Here is a 16,868-nt window from a genome sequence, read left to right on the forward strand (position 1 = left end):
TTTAATTATCAACTTTTTATTATTTATGCATGTGTGTATTTATTTCCATATTTATTTCAACAATTCATTACTTTATTATTTTATTCATGTGTGTATGCATTTATTTCAGCATTTATTCTAGCACTATTTATTCTTTTATTTATTAATTTAGATATTTATTTAATTTATTTATACATACATACATTCATTTATTTACTCCTGTATTTATTCATACATTTATTAATTTAGATATTTATTTAATTTATTTATAAATACAGTCATGCATTTATTCCTGTATTCATTCATACATTTATTTATTTACGTACTTATGTATTTATTTATATATTTATACATTTATTTATTTACGTACTTATGTATTTATTTATATATTTATACATTTATTTATTGATTGATTGATTCTTAAGTCCTTTTTTCATCTTCCATACATTATAATACACCGATATTGAACAACAAATCAGACAGTCACCAGTGTGATTTCAGATATTCTACAGCTTTTAATGTGTTTCTGTCATTTAAAAAAGACAAGGTGTCATTTTAAGTGTAGAAACAACAGATTACAGACAAATGTGCATTCATAAAGACAAACTGCTCTACAAAAACTGTGTGCTCAAGTACAAAAGGTTTACAAATACAAAAGTACATCGCAAGAAGTCCCTATGTATGGTTTTCTTAAAGGCAACTGTACAAACCAGTCTGATATATCAGGCTAAAGTTAGCTTCAAAGGGACAGTTCACCCCCAAAATCAAAGATACAGTTTTTTCCTTGTACTTGTAGTGTTATTTATCAGTCACAAGTGTTGGAGATGTCTGCCTTCTCTCAAAGATGCTCAAAATGCCTTTGCCTTTACATTTGATAAATTCCACAGCCATGTCTTTTTCCATAAAGTATGACCTGGTTACTTGGGACAATCTACAGACCTTGTTGTGAGCAGTTTCATGTAGGAACTATTTTCTTTCTACCACACCCACCAACTGTATCACCGTGCAGAAGGAAGTGTACATCTCCTCATGGAGAACCTTGTGCTCATGACAGTGCGAGATGTAAACATTAATGGCGTCCTCCTCGGCTGAGCTGTAATGTTAGCTAGCTCAGTGGTGCTAGGTGAGCTAGCAGTAGATGCACCCTTCCTTCTGCGCGGTGATACAGTTGGCAGGTGTAGCTCAGTAGAAAGAAAATAGTTTCTACATGAAACTGCTCACAACAAGGTCTGTGGATTATCTTGAGTAACCAGGTCATGACTATTGGAAAGAGACATCGCTGTTGTTTTCAAATGTATTTTTTTGGCACTTTGAGCACCACAAGCCGAGTGACATCTAGTTCCAGTATATTGGAGAGAAGGAAGACATCTCTATGGCTGATATCTCCAACACTCGGCAAATCACACCAGAACAATCTAGATTAATAAAAAGCACTACAGGTTAAAGGAAAATATGTACTTTTAATTTGTGGTTGAAGTGTCCCTTTAACTAAGAGTGCTGCGTGTACGCATCTTATTATCACTGATTAATTAATAATTGATAGGTCCCAACACAGACTGAGTGAAGTCGAGCGGTTAGCCATTGACTGGGAACAATCGATACCAAACCAAATGATGAAAGTGCTGTTTTAACTAGGTGGAAGTCAAATAGCTGAAGTGAAAACTGCTAACTGTTACTCACTGAGGAAGACAGCACAGTGTTAAGAAAAACCCATGATTCACTCTGCTACAGAGAAACGCTGCAGTGAGTCATTTTTTTTTCCATTCGAAAAATGAAACTAGTCTCAATATTTAGGCAACGTGCTTCTATAGCAACACCTAGGGAAAGTGATTCACTAATGTGACGGGTGATCGAGAGATGTTCGGTACTTTTTACCAGATTAACACGCACATACAAAAAAACCCCAAGCAGTCAGACGAGTATTTATATTTACAGCTTGTTCAAAAAATTCAAATAGCTCAAGAATTTAGGGAACTCTATGAAAAAAAGAGGTTGATCAGGTTACAGAGGGGAAACAATGACAACCTTAAAACCAAGTGGGTTTGCTGATCATTACAGACCGGGACTGCTACTAAAGATTATCAGTTTATCTGCCCATTATTGTCTCGATTAATCATTTGTCAATAAAATGTTAGAAAATAGTGAAGCATGCCACCAAGGTGACCTCCTTAAATATCGGACCAACAGTCCAAAATCCCAAAACTATTCAGTTTAATATCACTTACGACAAAGAAAAGCATCAAATTCTCACATTTATGAAGCACAAAGCAGAAAATGTTTGGCTTTTTTGCTTAAAAAAATTGCTTAAACTTTTATTCAATTACCAAAAAAGTTGCCAATTAATTGTATTGACTGACTAATCGATTAATCACTGCAGTTCTAAAATAGACTGTTTTTATCTACATCTGCTCAAGTTTGTCTCCCTATAACCAGTATGACTGTAACACGCTGTTTTCCCAACAGCACAGGTGTTAAAAGCATCACAAGAAAATAAAGTCACATATAATTTTTTACTAAAAATGATGATAAAGAACATTAATTTGTGTCTATACAAAAACATTCAGTATAAAACAAATATTACAAAATAAAAATGATGGTCACATGAGTTGCCTACATCAAAAACCCAGCAATTTTACAAGTGTTCACACGATTCAGTGGAAACACACTGATTCATCTGCACCAACAGCAAAACACAAACGTTCACAACTTTGGCCTAACAGATATCAGTAAAGATGTAGTTATCATCTACACAGCATGTCTCAAATATACACGTTTCAAAACACATCCTTTATCTAATCCACATACACAAATAAATCCTTGTAAGAAATAAAAATATGATTTAATATGTATAAAATATTTTCCCTCAGGCATTCGTGTGCTGGTGGTTTTCCCACAGCAGCAGCGGTTTCAGACAGTAAAGAAAAACAAAGCTTTAAATTAAGATGAATTACATTTACAGCAAAGAGCTACATTCACAATCGATAGAAAGCAACAGAATACATTCATAGAAATATAAATATTCACAGCACTCTCAGCAACTAATGGGTGTTAAGTGGTTTACAGCTGATGTTGGTGGATGATGGGGAGATGAATTGATTTATCCCAGGCTTTGTCAAACACAGTCATTAATATTTTTCATTGCTATCCAATTTTTAGGACAAAAACAGGCAATAATCAAACTCTACTCATACTCAACCCGAGCTGGACGGCAGGGGGGGGGGGGTTAGAAGATCAGATTAAATGTCTGACAAGCACTTGGTTTGGATAATTAATTGTTCACAAGCCCATCTGCATGTCAGCGAAGTTGAAGAAGTTGTCCACGTCTCGAGAGGACGTATTTTTGTTGTCAGAGACAAAAAGCTGTGGGGGAAAAAAAGATGTTTTGAGTTTGATTTTTTTGTTGTTACAAAAGGAGAACTGATGTTTATAAAACTAGAAAAGACACATGGCACAACTACAGTACAATTACCTTGGTCCCGCTGAACACTTCATTAGTGATGTTCTTGCAGGCCTCCACGACTCCATCACCGTTCAGCTCCAGGGCGATGACAGGACCTTTGGTAGTGAGACAGAAGAGTCACTAACAGCCCAAATTAGTGATTTCAACACATATTCAACGCCTGTACGACTCCACAGCTACATTTACACTACAGTTAAATACATCATTCATTTTTCATCGCCGTTTATCCTGTTGGAGGTCGCGGGGGGGCTGGAGTCTATCCCAGCTGACATTGGGTGAGAGGTGGGGTACATCCTGGACAGGTCACCAGACTATCACAGGGCTGACACATAGAGACAGACAACCATTCATACTCACATTCACAATTCACATTTAGAGACACCAATTATCCTAGACAGCATGTCTTTCGATTGTGAGGGGAAGGGTTTGAACCCCCCCACCACAGGGTTCGAGCCAGGAGCCCTCTTGCTGTGAGGCAACAATGCTAATCATCACTGTATCATCATGTGCCATCCTGCTTAATACAGGTGTCGCTAAATCCCCCAAATCCTGTTACTTTAATTAGGGCTGTACTAAATAGTTTGACGCCTCATTCATGGCGTTGACATTCGAATTCAACATTTGAATGCTGCACAGCAGCTGGGCGCATGTGCACAAACCTTATTTCCACTCCCACAGTTGGCAGTAGATAGATGTGTAAACACTCTTAAACATATATTTCCATGTTGATACTCGTGCCCTTCCAACATTCATAGGCGTGACATGTCACAGCTGGAAAATCACAGGTGTAATTAATGAAATTAATGATGGCTGAATTCCATTTATCTGCTTTGATTTCAGGAGCCTTTCATCATGCATGCATGCTGGTTCATTGTCACTCTCACTGGAGCACTTGAATAGCAAAGAGCCATCGTTAGTGTAATTAGTGACACCTGTGCTTTATCTACCACAACAAGTCAAAATGTTAGCTGTAAGAAAGGCCTATTAGGCCTATTGCAATTTCATTGTCTGTGTTGCATCGTAAGGTTCTTCAGCGGTGCCAGAGCAGCTATCTCAGGGCATGGCTGTGGATGTTTGTAGCATCTGTGCCGTTAATTCATCACGTTTCTGCGAACCACCATCGAGGTTAAATCTAAATTATCATTATTATTAAACATCAGAAGGATCGAAAATGATTTATTCGTATAGCACTCATGTTGAAACTGATTTAACGAAGTACACAAAAGATTCAGGATAAAATTTAACGATCACTAACAGGGAAATGACTATAAAAAAATCCATTGTTGCGGGTGTGTAGGATTGTTTCAGACTCGTTGTGTGGCCCAAACATTTCCAATAACTTCAGAGCTAATAAAGTCCAACAGTCTAAATTTATTGTAAAAAACATAGGTGTAATCATTTTCAAAATTCACTACATGTTTTTATCTCATAAAATATTTTGCTTTAATCCACATTTGTCATTTAGTCTTTCAAAAACCAAAATTTTTACAGTGGTCAAAATACTGTTTGCTCTCCCTCTTGCTGCACACAAAGGCAGGCAGGACGGTCCAGCACCAAACTAACGGCACCCTAAATTACATTTATCTATTTAAGAAAACTGATTTGATTGTTAATTTTAATTTGAAGAATCACTTTATTCAAATGTAGCATGTAGTGTGAGGATTTTTTAGGGTTATGACTTCATAAAATATGATGAAAGACATTCAAAGCATCATTTGAAAACCTCAACAGATAATTTGAATGTAATAAAAAGACATTCGGTGCAGCTCTAACGTCAACACACAATTTGGTTATGAAACAGTAACTGCATTCCAGTATTCACTACCAATGAATAGTGCTTATTTAGATGCAACTAACACCACATTGGCATCATAATCAAAATCATTTGAGCATGTTGACCAAGTCATTATTTAACAGAAACAGCAAACTGCAGTCTGAGAGGGAGTGAGGCTGCCTTTAAGAGTTTGGGTGGAAGAAAGAATCCAAGTTTCTGATACATTTGCTTAAAAAAACTATTATTAATAGTATTATTCATGGAAATTGGAAGTTTGTAAACTGACCTCCTGCCAGTTTTGACATTTTAAGACATACAGTGCTTGTTTGACTCTGCTTCAGTTTCTACAACACAACCTGATACTCATTAAAAGCAAAAATATGAACCAGCTGTAGCTAAAGATTTATGAAACTGCTTTGTGCGATGAGATCCAACATATCTAGCTGAGTTTCTGAGCAGCAGTTGTAACAGAAAAACAAAAGGAAATTACCTTTAGTGATCCACTCTACGAGATCCTCTGCATTGTTCTGAAACACCCTCTTCACATCTTCAGGTTTCATTGAGACTTCCTTCGTCTGGATCAGCACAAAACCTTTAGCAGTCGCCTGTGCAAACAAGACAGACAAAAAGTTATATAATAAAAATCCTAGGTTTGCAGTGAACCTCCACGTATACTCACACACACACACACACACACACACACACACACACACAGAGGAGATAAACTGCAACAAGCTGTCTTTACCGTCCCACATGTGGATCCAGTCTCATGCTTTTGTGATGGAGTAATGCATATTTTAGCAACACCACAAACATCATTGGAATGTTTAAGTAGCAACACAGCCAGCTTAGCATGCCGGCTTAGCGTTTCAGATGCAGCTTTCTACAAGTTTACAGTCAGCTAAACAAAAGAACTTTGTGTGTGTGTTAGCTCCGCCACCCCTTACACAATTTATTCTCACAGTTAATGGTGAAATAAGACAAACAAGATCATCATCAGGGGACACTGTTGCATAAAACACGGCTCAACAGAATTAGCCTTTTCATTTACAGCAACATAACAGTGGAATGCTCTCCCTACAAGACTATCAATTTCACTCAGTTTAAAACTGGTTAAAAGACAGACAGTCTTGTTGTCATCCCTCTAAATCATCTCTTATGACCCACTAGAAGTTTGTGGCGATGCATTTTCTGCAGAGACCTTGCCCTCTGCCTGTATTTTCTTAGTTTCTTCTTGTTTTCTGTGCTTGAGGCATTTATGGGCGTGTCCCCCACAGCCCTCAGGTGAGGTCAGAGCTTTATATAAAAAGGTATTGACCAGGTGCCAGACCATAAGCAGCAGGCATACAAGAGACCCCATGCCAGAAAAATGTAAATGTAGTGAGGTGAAACGCCCAACAAGAGTGAACCTGTGGTTGGGTAACGGACAGTCCTGCTTAGTACACCTTTAAACTCCAAGTAGGGCTACAACTATTTTTGTTTCATTTTTGATAATTTTCTTAATTAATCAATTACTTGTTTGTTATAAAGTAAGAATGTGGTGAAAAATATCAGTCAGCGTTTTCCAGAGCCCAGGATACTCAGTTTACTGTCACATTTTAGAGGCTGAAATCAGAGAATCTTTACACTTGTTGCTTGTTTTTTGGGCGGTTCAGGATATTAAAATGTTGGTGAATGACTCCAGTATGATGAGCAACTTAGTTCAGCTCCGTAAATGAGAAGAGAAATGGAAACGAGGAAAGCAGACGACTAAAGTCAAGATGGTATTAGATCAAAACAAACTTGCAACATTAGTTGAGCTTATTTTTTTAGCCATTGTGCTCTTTAGAAGAATTGGTTTGTAACTGCTTGTGTTATCATTGTCTAGCGCACAGTAACTATAATTTCTTCTTTAAACAACTGGGTTGGGTTGGTAATGTGCTGCTGGTGTCTGTATTTGAATGATGAATACAGACTACCTGCTGCTGCAGAGAGTTATTTCCTCTCACGCAGGCGTATGTGCTAGCGTATTCAGGTGCAAGGTTGTGGCCGAGACATAGGCGACGTGAGGCGATGCAATAGTCGGCCTTCATCGGCACTAGTTCTTTGATGTCAGTATGTGTCTGTGCTTTGAGACATGTTATCTTTAACCTACTTTTGTGTGTATCAGTAATGTAAACTCCAGTTGTTTAATTTGGCTGATAAGCAGCTTCAGATGGCTCTACTTATTTTTCAGTCTTACATTTACCTTCATTTAGGATTCTTTGATATACTTCTGTTCCTTCGTATAAAATGATGCAGGCTGTGATCGTTAACATGGTTTTGCTTTTCTTTCATTTCAGTCTGCAGCCTTTTAAACCCCAGTTAAAGCATGGCTGACTGCACCCTAACCTTATCAGTGAGTAAACTCTGACACACCAACATTTTCCATTTACATACTAAAAAAGACTTCCTCCTTTTTTTAGCACTTCATGACTAATAGTGTTAAAGTGAAACCTGTTGACACTCAGGTCCTTTTTGTTCTTCTCACCTCATCGATCAGTTTGCGGGCGTTTGCAGTGGTGTACTCTCCAGCGAAGAAAACAAAGAGGCAGGACTCTTCACTGTCCTTACGCCTCCCTCCCTTTGTCAAAGGCACAATGCTGCGCTCAGGGTCAGCGGAGATTCGAATTGACTTGAACTCAGACTCGGTGTCTGGGAGCGGCACAAAATCAAGAACCGCTGAAGCCTCTGGCAACAAGCTCCAGTTGTTCTCCCCAGACACCGGCGTGAAGTCGTGGATGTTGCTCCAGTTGTTGTTGAATATGCTGAGCCCGGCGTCCTTGAAGTGGAAGGCCAGCTCGGGGTAGTAGTACTGAAAGCAGCCGAACTTCATACCCGTCGACGACTCGATGATGGGCTGAGTGGCGCAGCACAAGAACACATCCATCTTTTTACAGTCTCGTGTGCGGAACTGCTGACAGGCCACCACGCACTTGATGTCTTTACAGTCTCTGAAAAACACGCTGCCCTTGATAGGTCCTAGAAAAATGCGGCAATTGACACAGTCATCGATGGTGATTGTCGCCGAGTGGTCGAACACGTAGATGTTGCAGTTCTCACACTCTTGGATGACAAACTGTTGCCCGTTCAGTTTGCCAGGCAGACGGCCCACCGTGACATCTTTGAGCCCCGTCAGCATGTAGTCTTTAGGATCAACCTGAGCAAAGCAAAAGGTGACAGGATGAGTATTCAAACAATATTTGGAGAGTTGTTTCAAATTACCTTTTTTAAACCACACCAGCATTGGATTTATTTCTACCTCCATCATCCAATAACAATGCTGATATTTTTGTAAGACTCATAAGAACACATTAACCTCTTCCACTTCACACTCAGCTGACATTTCTGTCTGTTTGAGGCTGCAGCAGGTGACATTTTTAAACTCTAGTGAAGATACTGGTATTATATTAAACTAGAAAACCTAAGAATTTAGTTTAGATTTAGTGGCAGAAATGGAATATAATATAAGTGTGTTTTCTTTAGAGTATAATCACCTGAAATGATGAATCTTTTTTGTTACCTTAGAATGAGCCTTTAAAGCTACATAGGGAGCAGGTCCACATCCATAGAGACTACCATGTCTCACCGCCATGTTTCTACAGTAGCCCAGAACAGACAAACCAAATGCTAGCTCTAGAAAGGGCCATTCGCGGTTTCCATAATTTCCCTTTGGCCACCATAAGCAACCCCTCTGTAACAAGAGCGTCTGAAAAACGCTGATTTTTTTTTATTAATGTGAAACTGCTTTATTTAGTGTTTTTACCTGTTTAAACCCCAGGTGCATTTGTTAGAGGAAGAAATCTCTGTGGACAATTTAGTTCCTATTAAAAACCTCCGGAGCATCTGGATCTTATCAGGAAAAAAAGGTGAGCGCACTTAGCAGGCGCTGGGCTAATGGCCAGTCTCTGACGTGCCAAACAATGTCAGAAAAACACTGATTTGTTATGTGAAACTGCTTTATTCAGTGTTTTTACAAGTTTTAATCTCCTGGTCCATTTGTGTTGAAGAGGAAGAGACCTTTGTGGATAACTCGGCTTTCGCTAAAAGACAACTGAAGGAATTATAACCAGAAGGAGTTTCAGCTGGTTGCAATCTGAAATGCTCACCACTAGATGCCAATAAATCCCCCTAAATCATACACACTGTTCCTTTTAACTCATGCTCCAAAGTCGGGCTAAATTTTGGCGAGAGAAAAACTGGCATAGCCATTTTCACAGGGGTGCCTTGATCTCTCAACTCAAGACATCTGAATGACAATAGTTCTACAGCAACTCATGAATCTCCCCTTTACAGACATGCCCACTTTATGCTAGTCCCATGCAGTTTTTCACGTGCAGTACAAATTTGTTATTTTCACCTATAGTGTTTGAATATGTCTGCATCTGAGTCTAGAGACCTCGGGCTTTCAGAGGGTGAATGGTTTACAATATGGAGTTTCTTATCAGTTTCCAGAACAGATATTTTCACCATCCGATCACTGAAAAATGTAATTCTTACAAACACCTCCGAATGTCCAAAGTTTTTGATACCAGATCACACATTTCTCTGTAGTGTTCCTCAAAGTCTTGGTGTCTTAATGTTGTATTCTGGTGGAGTATTAGACCATTTTATAAATTCTGGAGTGGTAAAAAAGGCTTAAATTTAACATCAAGTCTGAGTAACAAATGAGATCAACCCAAAAATTACTTCAACTACTTATGAGACATAAACAGGCATGGGAATGGTTTACATGTTAATGTCTGGAAAAACTAGAAAAACAAATAATCTTCACATTCCCAGCTTTCAGATGATGTATGTTGACCTGCTATCTACCGCTAAAGACCCCCAGCCCTCCTTAAAAATGACAAAATTGAGTCTGTGTTAGGGAGGGGTGGAGGTAAAGCTTGTTAGACATGATTATGCCAATCGTGTGTGGTATCTATTTTGTTTCGTATTTCACTCATATCGAACTTGTTTGGCTTTTTCTGCACGAGTGTAATCTGACAACCCATCACTTCAGGTAATGTACTAACTTATTTTCAGCCTGATACTACACGGTGTGGTGTGTTATTCGGTAGACCACAGTTTAGGTGCAACATCCCATGAGTCAAAACGGAAGTTGAACCACCGCTGAGTGAGTTAACGCCTGTAATGTCTGAACAAGTGTTGGTCAGCTGCGGAACAGTGAACAGTGTTGTAATCCGATAATGAGATAACGCAGGATACATGGAGTGAGAGGCTCTGAGCCTAAAACTCAGGAGAGTTGTAACCATATAATGAGCATTACATGCATCCTGTGCCTGGTTGAGTAACAGTTAATATGTAGGGCTGCATATTTTGGGACTGGGTGTCGTGATAAAACGCTGCTGCGCAATCTCAGCACGTAAACAGTGTTAGTTTACCTCAGGAAATCAGATTAGAAATGCAGATATCTACATAAGGAAGCATTACTGTTGGTACGACAGGGTCACTAACACTTGTAGACACATTATAAGAGGTAACTAAACGTTTATGTTTTTGTTACACCCACTATGGGTATTTTAATTCATGCATTTAAGGTGTAAAGTAGCTAACAGCCCCTCCTGGAAATGTGCTGTAGCTATCTGGAAGCGACTTAAAACACAAGTTAAACGATGTTAAACGGGAGGGCACACTAAGTTTTGTTGGTTAAGACTCCCATTTATCATAAGGTATGTGTTTATTTTATGTTATGACTTTATTTTGCGTTTACCTTTTCTCTCTTATCCCAGCTGTACTGCTTCGGTGCCTCGTCCGTGTTGTTGCCAAGGGGAACCGCGTTGCCTGTCGTCGTAGTTTCGACAGTCGTTGTTGTCGGTGCACGCTCATCTTTTTCAGCCGACTTCCTTTTGGATTTCTTCGAGAAGAAGCACCCCATGTTGGTCTCTCAATGGCGGCCAGGAAAGACCAGTTCTTCTAAACGTAATGTAGCTGGGAGAACACGAAGAAATGTGAGGCTCAGGCTTACGAGCACTTGAGTTGACAAGATTTTTTTTTTTTTGGCTTCCTGTTTCCCAGCCTCATTTCGCAACCAATGGGTGTCAGGGTAGTCCTCACAACAGCCAATCACAGCCTCGGATAGAGTGACGGACTCACGTAGAGGAGGTGTGTACTCATGAGGCGTTCAGGTACAAGTGGGGCATTCCTGAAATGCAGCATCATTTCGGCATAACTTCTGGAAACATTATAGATTTTTCACTTTTTTTGGATTTATATAAAAATAGGGACGTATTTAATTGTCAGAAAAACTCAAACAATATTTTTTATAAGTAGATTACTTTATATTTGATTTTAATCTGGTTTGATTTCACCCATTGTTGCTTCTCAGGAATGGGAACAAACACACATAAATGCAAAAACATGACAACATTTAACCAATCAACCAAACAAGAAAAAATTTAACCTTTCCTTATACTATACTATACTATATTATACTTCACCGCTCAGCCAAAACATTCAAACCACTGACAGGTGAAGTGATTAACTTTGATTATTTTGTTCCAATGCATTGTTCTGCTGGGAAACCTTTGGTTCTGGCATTCATGTGGATACCACCTGACATGTTCCACCCACTCAAACACCGTTGCAGACCATGTACCCCCCCTCATGGCAACAGTACTCCCCAATGGCAGTGGCCCCCCAGCAGGATAAAGCACCATGCCACACTGCAAACATGGCTCAGGAATGGCCCAAGGAATGTGACAAAGACCTCAAAGTGTCAGCCTGGCCTCCAAATTCCCCAGATCCCAATCTGAATGAGCATCTGTGGCACGTGCCATTAACCCACCTCACAACCCACTGGACTAAATGGATCTGCCGCCAACGCACTGGTGCCAGACACCGCAGGACACTCCCAGAAAACCTGTGTCCATGCCTCCACAGGTCAGAGCCAAGTCCAATCCAAGGAGGCCCCACCTTGGATTAGGGTACATCTGGGGTACCGGCACATCACAAGAATCCTTGAGCAGATTGGGACCTGGGAAATTTAGAAGCCAGGGCGACACCTTGAGCTTTGTGTCACGCTCCACAGGCCATTTCTAAACAGTGCAACTGCCACTGGGGAGTACTGTTGCCATGACTACTCAAACACTATTACAGACCTAGTACCCCCCTCATGGCTTTCAATTTCCCTGTATATTGCACTGAGGTATATCAAATCAAACAATTACATAAAATAATACAATAACCGATGACAATACATGATAATAACAATAATAATAGTCAAATAAGACACATAAAATAAACAGTGTGATCAAATTAATAAAAGGCTTTTTGAACAGAGAAGTTTTAAGAAGTGATTTAAAAGATGTCACTGATTCAACAAACCTCAGATCCTCAGGCAGGAAATCCAGAGCTGAGGGGCTGCAAGAGCCCTCTACATCAAATATGTTTTTACTTTATATAGTTCTTGTAGAAATAGATTACTTCACCCCCAACACCCAAGAAATTATAAAATGTATATTTAAATATATATATAAAAAAATGTTCTAATGTGCTGTAGTCTGTGTTTATGTGATTAAGGAAGACCTTGATCTACAATTTAAGCAATTTGTAATAAATATTTGACGCATTTTAAAGAAAATATGAGGAAATAACTCACAGAAATGTTGTAGCATAACAAGAACGACCCAAGTACAGAACAGATTTTATTTTAAACATATTTTAATGCATTTTTATTGTACATAAAATAAAAACACACAGACATACAAGATTTGCAAGTTCAAATACTCTACCACAGAAATATCCTCAGGAAACGGCCTTAACTGTTTACTTATTTCACCATCACTTAACATTTGTTTACACTGTCTGTATTTATATTTACACCCCTTGTACTGACGTTATTCTTTGACCGCACGACGTGTTTGTCATTGTAGAATGTGTTTGTACTGTGGAACTTGTTCTGTACCTGTTGTTGTATCTTGTTGCACCATACGTGCCACAGATCATAAAGTAATGTGCTCTTAAATTTGACCCCATGCCTTGCATCAACGTTCATGGAAGAGGGTCACCCAGGTCTAAGATGAAAACTATTAATTACCAGACTACCCTGAACGCACCGTCATCTACACATTGGACACACCTCTCTGGGTGTTGTCTGTCTTTGCCACAAAAAAAGATGCTTATACAAACTTACCAGCTCCATTAAAATATCTTATATAAAATAATAATATCATGGGATTTAATAAATGTACTGTAAAGAGTGCTGAAGCAAATAATGTAATACATGCAAGTGTGTGTTGTTTTACACACCAGCCCAGTTATATATTTGCAAGGTTTCTTGAGTATGGGCTTATATGGTTAAGAAGTACACAGTCATGCACAACAAACCACACGTAACTCATGTCCAATCAGACATCAGATTAGCCCGCAACTTAAGCCACTAGGCCACTCTAATAATAGGTAATCCCCCATCATGCCTCTGTGAGAGATGCTCTGAAGCCTGACCTTTCTCTACATCCCTTTTTCATTTTGCGTAACCACATGACCGTTAAGTGACTGATGTACTGTTGAATACAAATGACTAATGCTGCAGAACTGCTGCTACTAATGGGGCAGGTGGTGTATGGTAAAGGGTTAATGAGTGTTAAATTTCATTCAGTGTAATGCGTATGAGTAAACAGCCCACTAATAGAATTCAGATGTAAAATCCCTGTTAATTTATCTTGAAGTTGGCATTTCACCAGACTTTCTTTAACCCTTAAACAGGTGGTTGTGTCAAAGTGATGACAAATCATGTGATTTCCAAATGCTTCTATTGCATCAGATTCATCCTCCTCATTCATCCACAAGCCTTTCTTACTCACAGCAGCACTGACTGCGGTGGACCTCACTGGGAAAATATATGGCCGTGGAGCAGTCCATTAAATCAGTGTGAAACCACCACACTTGGTGCAGCACATGATGGCACAGGGCATGACTGGATTAGCCTGTTAGAGGGCCCTGTGCTGTTGACTGTCCCAGATTTGATCCACTGATGACATAAAAATATTGATTAGTGTCGCTTTAAAGGGATAGTGCAGATTTTTTGAAGTGGGGTCGTATGAGGTACTTATCCATAGTGTATTACATAAAGTGCCCGCAGTTTGGAGAAGCAGGCAGGAGTCCAACACGGAAGCTAAGCAATGTACCACCATGGATGGGGGAAGTGGCAAACTGTGTTTTAGCCACCTACAAAAAAGCTATTAACAGCTTCAGTTCCCCATATATGCTCTCCACAAAGCCACCAGACTCCATTGACAAACACAGTAATTTAAGCATGCTGAACACAGGAGCTGCTGCCTTGATCATTTAATTTGGTCATGTTATTGTGTGACTTAAGTGAATCCGAAATCAATCCTTTTATACACCAAAGTCACACAATAACACAAACACCCTAACTGATCAATGCAGCAGTAGACCAGCAGCTCCTGTGTACAGCGATGTTAAATCACTGTTTTTCTCAATGGAGTCTGGCTTTGAAGAGAGTGATATAACAGCACGGTAAAGCAGTGAAAATATTTTATTTGACTCTTTATAGATGGCGTAAATGTGTTTTGTTGCTACCCCAATCACAGCAGTACATTGCGTAGCTTCGGTGGCAACACTCCTGCCTCCTTCTCCAAACTGAGTGACATCTACTGTAGCTTATACACCGACTATGGATACGTATGTAACAGGGTCAACTATATCTATACATTTGTAATATTAAGTATTATAATTACACAAAATTTCTTTCAGTTATTACCCGACACGCTTTGGCCTTCATAGTCAATATGTTGAAGGTTTGATATTCAGTTTCTGTATCCCTACGTTCACCTTTGGGGGTACCTCACCTATAGAGGGGTGTCTCCCGCCTTACCTCTCCCCTTTTGCTGTTGTGCTCCATGGGAGAGGTAGGCGACATTGCTCTTGTGGTAATTTCTGTGTTTAAGCACTGTTAAGCTGTTTATAAGTTCATTTTATGACAACATATTCCTGTGTCACTAGAGTTAATATGGTCGTAATTGACAGAGGTATGTCTGTATGTCAGGTATGTTTTCTGTGTTGTATTGTACTAAATTGAATGCAACATGGCTGCTCTTTCGCTGTTGTACTCCACGGGAGAGGGGCTAGAGTTAATATGGTTGTAACTGACAGAGGATTTTGTTTTTACCTCTTGCTGTCAGGAATAAACGAGATCCACGGTCTGGGCCTCTTCATATCAACACAGCACAGACATCACTGGTTACATGTACCACTTTAAAAGATCTGAACTATNCCCCCCCCCCCCCCCCCCCCCGAACCGGGAACTTGAATCTGGCAAAATTCTGGACTTTTACATCCCATCATGTGAATTTCCTGTTTTTAAGCAGACCCAGCACTGAACTGCACATTCATCAAAATATCAGGACAATGACTCAGTAGGCTGACTCGGAGCCGACTTGAGGGCCAGGCTGAGCCTCAGTGTGATCTGGTCTCTTCCACAAGGGCAGCGCAGTCTCACTCCGGAGCGCCTTCCTCGCCTTTTTTCCACCGCGCAGTGTACCTTTAAAAGGTTGAACTCGCCAGTGTACGATCTGCGAGCACTGGATTGTTTCCCCACTCGGCTCAGCTGTGTGTACCTTCCAGCAGTGACATGGCATAGAGACGCTGAGCTGTCAGCAGCAGCAGCAGCAGCAGCAGCATCCTGCACCATGGACGCTCTCCGACAGCCGAAGCGGAGCGGAGCCTTCGCCGCGCTGGACACCATGATGCCCGTTTGGATATTACTGAGCGCGGTGTCAGGACTGAAGGCGGAGGACGGCGGAATGGAAGAACTTGCCACCGAGAAGGAGGCTGAGGAAAGTCACCGACAGGACAGCGTTAATTTGCTGACATTCATTTTACTGCTGACCTTAACGATTCTCACCATATGGCTCTTCAAGCACAGACGGGTCCGTTTCCTCCACGAAACCGGACTGGCAATGATTTACGGTGAGGATTAGAGGTTATATACACAAACACGTACACTCTCTCCTTCACCACCACCACCACCACCACTAACACCACCTTCCCGCAGGCTTTGCATGATTCAGTCTCCCTGGTGGTTGTAACAGCGGCTGCACTGAGGCGATCAGGAGATAAAGCTGGAGATACACACACATGATTTAAGTCTGAACAGATGCACCGACGCGCCTCCGCATTTCCACCAGCTCACATTGCTCCTAATTGGCTGGGCCAGTGCTAATTTCTAGAAGGTGCTGTCGGTTGCTCAGCCTCGTCTACTCTCCACCAGGCTGCTGCATGTGCAGCTTTATCCCTGACTGACTGGGAATCAGTATCCTGACATATCTGAGGGCACTTATACTCTCTGTCTGTGGTGTGAGAAACTAGATTATAGCGACCCTAATGCATATTGTTTTATCTCATGATACCATTAGGATATAAAATGACATCTTATACAGTTGTTGCTGTAGACCACTTGTATAGCATCCTCCTGAAATGGCTTATAAAATGTTATGTTTAAGCATCTTTTAAGCTTTCAAAGTACTCAGCGAGGCAATGAGGAAAAGAGGGCATACATGACAAAAAGATATTAAATACAGGAGCCCCGTGATACAATATTATTGTGATTTTAAACGTATTGCCATAACATTTATTACCTTTTTTCAGCTGCATATTATGACCCCAAAGGAGAAC

The 16,868-nt window shown here is 40.1% G+C and overlaps 2 protein-coding genes across 3 annotated transcripts in view; one reads left to right on the top strand and one right to left on the bottom strand.

The window, feature by feature from the left end:
• Window positions 1–2,262: 2,262 nt before the first annotated feature.
• On the bottom strand, window positions 2,263–11,225 carry rp2 (RP2 activator of ARL3 GTPase). The gene is made up of 5 exons (XM_050055433.1): window positions 10,945–11,225; window positions 7,723–8,391; window positions 5,704–5,818; window positions 3,449–3,534; window positions 2,263–3,339 (listed from the first exon to the last, which is right to left on the bottom strand). Exons 1-5 carry the CDS (start codon window positions 11,107–11,109, stop codon window positions 3,256–3,258), a joined length of 1,119 nt encoding a protein of 372 aa, XP_049911390.1. The 5' UTR covers window positions 11,110–11,225; the 3' UTR covers window positions 2,263–3,255.
• A 4,376-nt stretch (window positions 11,226–15,601) lies between these two features.
• Window positions 15,602–16,868, top strand: part of slc9a7 (solute carrier family 9 member 7) — a 40,927-nt gene continuing 39,660 nt past the window's right edge. The window contains exon 1 of one of the 2 annotated variants that reach the window (XM_050056056.1): window positions 15,602–16,163. In XM_050056056.1, coding sequence (XP_049912013.1) covers window positions 15,884–16,163 — 280 coding nt within the window. In that variant the 5' untranslated portion in view covers window positions 15,602–15,883. The remainder of the gene's footprint in view (window positions 16,164–16,868) is intronic. The other variant, XM_050056057.1, reaches the window with a different exon arrangement.

The sequence above is a fragment of the Epinephelus moara genome, chromosome 10 (genome assembly GCF_006386435.1).
Source record: "Epinephelus moara isolate mb chromosome 10, YSFRI_EMoa_1.0, whole genome shotgun sequence".
NCBI classification, from domain to species: Eukaryota; Metazoa; Chordata; class Actinopteri; order Perciformes; family Serranidae; genus Epinephelus; species Epinephelus moara.

What these genes read in the sequence shown, in the direction of transcription:
- rp2 (XM_050055433.1), bottom strand. Translation starts at nt 11,109, where the DNA reads ATGGGGTGCTTCTTCTCGAAGAAATCCAAAAGGAAGTCGGCTGAAAAA. An exon ending in CCCGCAAACTGATCGATGAG is followed by an intron (nt 5,819 to 7,722) that starts GTGAGAAGAACA and finishes TTGTTTGCACAG; the next exon opens with GCGACTGCTAAAGGTTTTGT. An exon ending in AAGTGTTCAGCGGGACCAAG is followed by an intron (nt 3,340 to 3,448) that starts GTAATTGTACTG and finishes TTTCCCCCACAG; the next exon opens with CTTTTTGTCTCTGACAACAA.